Here is a 7,616-nt window from a genome sequence, read left to right as displayed (position 1 = left end):
CCAGACGACAGCTTGTGCGCATGCAGACAACGGAAGCGAGAAACGATTTTTATGGAGTGATCGTACGCTTTGAGCTAGCTGCTTTATTTTTACTGGGGAGGAAAACTGTTTTCCTTTATTAAGAACGCTAGGTTCAATGCCTACATTACAGTTTCTTAGGTGAAACGTCAAACTTGCGTCACGTTAGGAAAGCAAAACGGGGCCATCAGCGCCATTTTGTAAGCGTCGCGCCTACGTCACGCCTCGAAGAAAATGGCGGAATGTCCAGAATAGCGGCTCAGAGCAGAAAAACTACCACCGCCGCCGGCGGCGGCCGCTCGGCTAGGTGGGTTTTTTGTAGCGTTAGCTACACTGGCCTAGCCAAGCCCGTTTCGCGCGGCACATCAAGAGCCGTGCTGCGCATGCGCAAGGATCAGTGATGTCACACGGCTTGCGCACCGGAGCCACCGGAGCCGCAACTCTCGCGCACTCCGCCGCCGCCGGTCTGCGCCTTCCAGAGGAGTGACGTCGTAGCCGTGGTAGACGCACTGGCGCCGGCGCGCGCTCGCTGTGCAGTCGCCGTCTGACACTGCGCTGGAGCCGCTGCGCTTCTGAATGGCGTTTGCCAGTGTGGTATAGCCATGGAGAAGGAGAGCGCAAATGCTGCTCAACAGCGCAGAAGAACGGAGAAGCTTGACTGATCGGATCCCGAAGTAGTGCCTGGCAATTAGCGGTTGAGCGTAGGAGGAATGAACAGAAGAAGGCTATATACATGTGCCACATAATACGTATACCGCGTGTGTGTCATTGGAGCAGCAGTAAGCATGACAATCAAGCTAATCCTTGACAATCTAGACAACCAGGAAAGCTAAGAATAATCAGCTGAACCTCTGCTAACGCTACGTATATCCTGGCATAGCCGAGCTAAGCCACTGCAACTTTTTTTTACTACGGCGCCCCTAGCGGCAGGCGCTGGCTCCATATCAAACTGAAGCGGGAGCTTCGTGACTAGAAAAGGCTATTAAGGGACTATGGTAGAAGCTAAGTAGATGGTGTAATAGCTACTGGGTGACTTGTCATCACCATGGTGGGTGTACCGGGTGGACGGTGGAATGCATACTGGGTGACTTCAGCATATGATGGGTGAATGATGGGGTACTGGTTGGATGGTGGGTGAATGGTGTGTGTGCTGGGTGAATGGTGGGTGTACTGGGTGGATGGTGGGAGGACAATGGGTGACTATACAGGGTGTTTCAGGGAACACTTTCAAAAATGTTTAAAGGTTGCCTGTGGTAGATAGCAGAATGGCAGAATTCTAGTTAATGAGCTGGTCCACTCGAAGAAGCGGACATTACTTGCAAAAAAAAAAAAAGAAATCCATAATCAACTATACAATTAAGAAGAAGTCAGTAATTAGGTTTTTAACTAATTACTTATTGTGCCATATTCAAATTTACAAATTCTAGCTGTTCAGTTCGCAAGGCTAATCCACGAATTTCAGGATGACGCGAGTTTGGAGATATCAAGTCCCAAACTTTGCAGAAAAATGTATTGGTTGCCTGGGCAGATAGCACAATTCCAGTTCATGATCTGGTCTACTCGAAGAGGCGGACATTTCTCGCAAAAAAATTCAAACCTTCTTTCCAGTATCAGTGTTACACTTGAAGCAGTTAAATCAACGTTGGAAGGGTTTATTTTCTACATCAGTTAGATTGAAATTGTCAGTCACACCTTCTTTGGTGGTGGTGGTGAAAAAAATTTATTGAACTGGTTGCAGAGAGGCGATTGGTTAGGGCCCTATTGGCCTCCTCGCCTCACAGTACTAGGTGGAGCCCCTATTCCGGGCCCCCTTGGCAATCCGCCGCCCGCGTCCGTTGAACCGAAACCTTTGGGTCTTGAGGTCTTGACCAGCCGAGCAGGGCCCGCCTCCCATTCTTCTCTGGTGGGGTTGGGGGATACATGGTTCGATTGGCACGCCCATACTATGTGGAAGTGTCAGCCACTCCCCACAGAACTGCACGCGCCGTCAAGGATGGTTGAAATGCTTCAGCACCGCCGGGCACAGTACAGTGTTGGTAAAAATTTTGATGAGGAGGCGCTCGTCAGCGCGATCCAGTCCCTACAAGGCTGGGTAACGCGGGTGCTCCTCCATATAGTAATCGGTGATTTTTTTTGAATGAAAGGGCCCAGATTGTCTGATTGGGAGTATGCTTCCAATGACAGGGAGACAGCCCGGGAAGAGTGCGCGGGCGGCCTGATCGGCCTGTTCGTTTTGCTGGAGTCCCTGGTGACTGGGTGCCCAATCAGTTACGCGGAGTTGGATCAACGTATAGGGCAGCTAGATTGCAGTATGCGCCGGGCTAGCGTGCGGGGGGGCACCCCAGCTCATAGTTCCTTCAAGCCCCTCGCGAATCGGTGATGATGTGTTTCGATTGGGATTAGTGATGGCCAGAGCGATGGCAATCTCCTCCGCGTGTGTTTGCGCTGTAGGCTTTGAAAGTGAGCCCGTTAACTCTGTTAGTGTGTGTTACGACTGCGGCCGGTACCACCCCCCGTGGTGTGGGCCGGCAACGTCCCACGTAATACACGTGTTGTTGGTGTGTGTGTGTGTGGTAAACTTTATTTAAATAGGTCCGGAGGCTCGACGTAAGCCGAAGCGGGCCGCTCCCACGTTGGCCACTGTCAGGCCAAGCCCTTCAGCAACATCACGTGTCCAGAAGGCCCACGTGTTTTTTGGTGACCATAGTGTCGCCGCAACGCTTCCGCACGCGCCCGGCGACGACCGCTATGGTCTTCTCTGGACATGTTGCGGGGAAGGGGTCGGACCCGGAGGACCGTCTCCAGGGTTCAGGCACTCTCACCCTTTCCTCAATGTGGTAGTCGTGTTTGATGTGTAGCCGGTCCAAGAGGCGGCGACCAGACGGGTTCTGTGCAAGACGCGTGTATTGGTTGACTAAGTGGGCTTCTCGAAGCTCCCGGAAAGTGTTCACCAAGCCCAGGGCCAGAAGGCTCTGGTTGGATGTAGCGAGCGGGAGGTCGAGAGCCCGCTTGATGACTTTCCGGTGGATGACCTCCAATTGGTCATCATCGTGTTTGCGCAGGTGCAAGTAGGGGATCGAGTAGAGGATTCTACTCGTTACGAAAGCATGGGCAAGCCGCAATGCATCCTTGCTTCGTAATCCGCCCCGCTTGTTGGAGACACGGCTGACCATGCGGCCCACCTGGTCTCCCACCTTGCGGAGCTTGGCCAGGGTGGTGTCGGCCCTGCGGTGGTGGTGTATGAAGAGGCCAAGGACGTGGATCTCCTTGGCCTCCCGGATCGGTCCCGAGGGGAGAATGATGCGTAGCTGAGTTGTGTCCCGAGGGGAGAGACGTACGTGCACAAATTCAGATTTAGCTGGGGCGCACTGGAGTCCGCAGTAGGTTGCGTAGTCGTCGACTACGGTCGCTGCTGCTTGCAGGCAGGACTCCATGTGGCCCAGGTTACCTTGCGTGGCCCAGATTGTGATATCATCCGCGTAAAGAGCGTGATGAATACCAGGCAGAGAAGCCAATTTGGAGGGAAGATGAAGCATGGCTAAATTGAAGAGGAGGGGGAGACAGGACCGCGCCTTGAGGTGTTCCCCTCGAGCCGATTATGTATGGTCAGTGTTCCGCATCTTGTATGCGTATGTAGGCTTGGCGTTCTGTAAGAAATTGTGTTATGTAATTGAATGTTTTGTGGCCACAGTTGGTGTAACTGAGGTCGTCTAGGATTGCTTCGTGCTTGACGTTGTCAATGCGCCTTTAAGATCCAAGGCCAGGACCACCTTGTCATTGTGGGGACATTCGACAGGATCTAAGACGTCATGGTGGAGCTGCAGAAGTATATCCTGTGCTGACTTTTGAGGGCGGAAACCGAACATGGTGTCCGCGAAAATGTGCTGTGTTTCGAGAAAGTCGGATAGTCTGTCTCGCACCATCGTCTCCATCAACTTGCCGACACAAGACGTGAGAGAGATGGGGCGAAGGTTCTCCACATCAATAGGTTTGCCGGGCTTCGGGATGAAGGTCACGAGAGCCGTCTTCCAGTCGAGAGCGAGAGGAGTCTCACCGTCCCAAATGTTATTGATGTATTTGAGGAGTGCGGCGTAGGCTTTGTCGGGAAGGTTGGCCAAGAGTTTGACCATAACCTTGTCGCGCCCTGGTGCAGTGCCACGCATCATCTTGCTTAAGGCCGCCCGGCGGTCGTGTAGCTGGAACGGGGTGTCCAGCTCCGTGTTCTCTTTACCTGCATACGATTACGCGGCCGTCCGGGGGTCCTTTGTGGTGCAGTTATCGATCCCTGAGCGCATGTGCTAGCTGTGTTGTCGTTCCTGTAAAGTTGTGCATGACCCTATGTAAGTGGCGTTGGGTTTCCGTGCGCGTTTGTGTTGGATCTATGAGAGCGCGAAACAGGCGCCACGTGTTGCGGCCAGACATCTGGCGCGCAGCCGTGTTGCACCGGTCCACCCAGTTAGTGTCGGCTAGCTGAGCGACATATTCCTCGGCCTGCTGTGCGAGTTCGAGGATGCGCTTCTTGAGGCGTCTGTTATGTTTCTGTTTCCTCCATCGTTTGGTGAGGCTGCGGCGGGACTCCCAAAGATGAAGGAGGTGATTGTCCACGTCCATTTGTGTGTCCGTGAGCTGTATCTGCTTTTCGTGTTGTCTGAGTGTCGACGTGAGCGATTTGGACCAGGTGTCGTAGCCCGACTGGAGGGGGTCTACGATAGGTAGAGAGGTGCGGAAAGTCGTCCAGTCCGGCACACGAGCTTGTGTTAGTGGGCGTTTCAGGGGACGCATGTAGATGGTTGTGTTGATTATACAGTGATCACTACCGAGAGTGTCCTCTGTATTCAGCCAGTCGGCATGGCGTATGTTGCGTGTAATTGTGAGGTCCGGGCAAGTGTCTCGTTGAATCGAATTGCCTACACCTGTTGGGTTGGCGGGGTCGGTGTGGAGGGTGAGTCCAAGTGTGGAAAGAAGTTCCGCAAGCTTCCTCCCACGCGCGTCCTCCCGGGGGTACCCCCAGTGCCTGCTCGGGGCGTTGAAATCGCCGATGATCAGGAGGGGCTCCCTTCCCGCCACCTGCATGACTTGCGTGAAAATTTCGCTGAACGTAACGCTCTTAAGTTTCGGGGGGCAGTAAATGTTTAGAATGTGTACAGGTGGGTCAGACCGCTTTAGAGGCAGCAGCGACACCACCGTGTATGAGAAAGGTGGTGTTGAGGGGAGTGTGACCTCCTGCGCAGCATATTGCTTGTGAACAAGTATACATGTCTGCGGGTTGTGTTGAAATGTGGTGTAGTTGGTGAGTTTGACGCCTGCGCCGGGTTCCTGAAGGGAAACCACGGCGACAAGGAACTCAAGGGTCTCAAGGTAGAGGCGGAGATGAGCCCGCTTCTTGCGGTCCCTGAGACCTCTGCAGTTCCACTGTGTTAGTGTAAGCGGCTGAGTTGCTCTGGCTCGCGACTTAAGGTTGGGGGCCATGGTAGGAGACGGAGGGTGGGGTTACGTTGTTAACACTTCCCAGTCCGCTAGTGGCCGGCGCAGACGTGCAGGAGTCTTCTGAAAATTCAGACACATCGGCAATGACACTGTTAAATTTTGAGGGGCGGTTATCATCCCTGATGGGCCCTACGCGCTTAAGGACGCGCGGATTGTCTTGTATCCATTTTTGGATAATGCGAGTTGCGGCTTGTGTCACTTGTGTGATAACACTGTCCATCTGACGGGTGATGGTGTCGTGGATAATTTTGGAGAGGTCCGCCAATTGTGTTTCAATCGAGGTCACCTGGGCCTCCAGGGCCTCGACGCGACTCTCTATAGGATTAGGAAGCTCCCTGTCTATTATGTTTTATTCCTCGCCGCTTGAGGAGAGCGGAGTACCGAATTGGGTTCTGAGCGAGTTTAGCTCGCTGGCTAGTTTTTCGTTTTGAGCTCGCAAGAGCTCGTGCTACTAATGTCGGCCTCTTCGAATAACCCAGCTCAAGGATAAGAATTATGCTACCTGCCACAGGCGATTTTTAAAAATTCCGTAAAGTCTAATTTTGAACACCCGGTATATACAGGGTGTTTCAGCGAACACTTTCAAAAATTTTTAAAGGTTGCCTGTGGCAGATAGCACAATTCTAGTTCGTGAGCTGGTCTACTCGAGCTGGTCACAAGAAATTATAATGCATGATCGAATAATTAACAAACATTCACTAATTAAGTTTTTAACTAATTACCTGATGGCCCATATTGCAATTGTATTGCAATTGTAGCAATTGTAACCGTGGAGTTCGCAAGACGGATCCACATGGAACGAATTCTCGGGATGACACCAGTTTCGAGATAATAATTCCCGAACTTTGCGGAGAAATGCATTGGCGTTCCAGTTAGTTAGAAAACGTCGCTTTATGCATTCAAGCCCAAAATTAACTGGAACGCCAATGCATTTCTCCGCAAAGTTCGGGAACTATTATCTCGAAACTGGTGTCATCCTGAGAAGTAATTACAACTAGATCCGCCTTGCGAACACCACGGCTACAATTTGTAAATTGCAATATGGGCGATCAGGTAATTAGTTAAAAACATAATTAGTGAATTTATGGTAATTATTTGATTATGCATTTCAATTTTTTGTGCAAGTAATGTCCGCCTCTTCGAGTAGAGCACCTCATTAACTAGAATTGGGCTATCTGCCACAGACAACCTAACATAAATTTTGAAAGTGTTCGCTGAAACACCCTGTATATACGCATGCGCTTGGTAGCTTTTGCTCTAGTGATCACGGTGAATGTAATACCAAGATACATTTCCCTATTTCAATTAGGCTATTGGTTTCTGGAACGTACACACTGCATTTTCTCGAATACAGTGATACTGTAATCGAGAAAATCACCTAATTGTGCCGACTCGATCACGCTGGGATATTCTCATTAAATTAATTACTAATGCATCTGGGTACTTTCTCGCAAAAAACACGGCAGGCAGTGAGAAACTTAGTGACTTCTGAACTGGTGGAAGATATGTAAATGCCCTGTTCCCGTTAACGAAAATGTCAACTAATTGACTAGGCGGAAGCGTCGAAGCTAAAAGCTTCAATAATGAACTCGTGACGCCACTAACTGCTGTTTGCGTTCCCTACATTATTGGCATGCGAAAGGGCGCGATTCACCCTTGTCGCACGATATGCGCGCGACGTCGAAAAGCGAGGCCAAAGAGATTGCTAACGCTGAAGCCGGTTGCTTTGCTAGTGACACCACAGGTGAAACCACGTATAAGTGGGAGCGACGGCTGCAAGCGACACGATGTGGAGGCAGCGCGATACGCAGCTTGGTTGATAATTTGCATGCGTCGGTTAATAACGTCACTGTTACGGCGGACTCGGACTTTGCACTGCAATTTGCCCGTAAGTGCAATCACTACTGCTGACAGCCTTGCCACAAACTTTGGCCCCATTGCTAAAGAGCTGCGTTTTCTGGGGTCGAGCTGATCGCCGCCGCCGGAACACCGCGCCTCTCATACACCGCATGCATACAACCCACGGAAACAGCAATCGTGTTTCTTCGTTTATCGTGTCGAGTTGCGGCGGCGATGGGCATGCAAACCTGCGGCTACTCGATCGAGAAGCA

At 51.4% G+C, this 7,616-nt stretch overlaps 1 protein-coding gene across 1 annotated transcript; it reads right to left on the bottom strand.

The window, feature by feature from the left end:
• Positions 1 to 2,684: 2,684 nt before the first annotated feature.
• LOC119432616 (uncharacterized) lies at positions 2,685 to 3,554 on the bottom strand. Its single transcript, XM_037699776.1, has one exon. It carries the CDS (start codon positions 3,552 to 3,554, stop codon positions 2,685 to 2,687), a length of 870 nt encoding a protein of 289 aa, XP_037555704.1.
• Positions 3,555 to 7,616: the final 4,062 nt, after the last annotated feature.

Source organism: Dermacentor silvarum, chromosome 11 (genome assembly GCF_013339745.2).
Source record: "Dermacentor silvarum isolate Dsil-2018 chromosome 11, BIME_Dsil_1.4, whole genome shotgun sequence".
NCBI lineage: Eukaryota > Metazoa > Arthropoda > Arachnida > Ixodida > Ixodidae > Dermacentor > Dermacentor silvarum.
The sequence above is the reverse complement of the archived record's forward strand: the minus strand, read 5'-3'. Positions and strand labels throughout refer to the sequence as shown.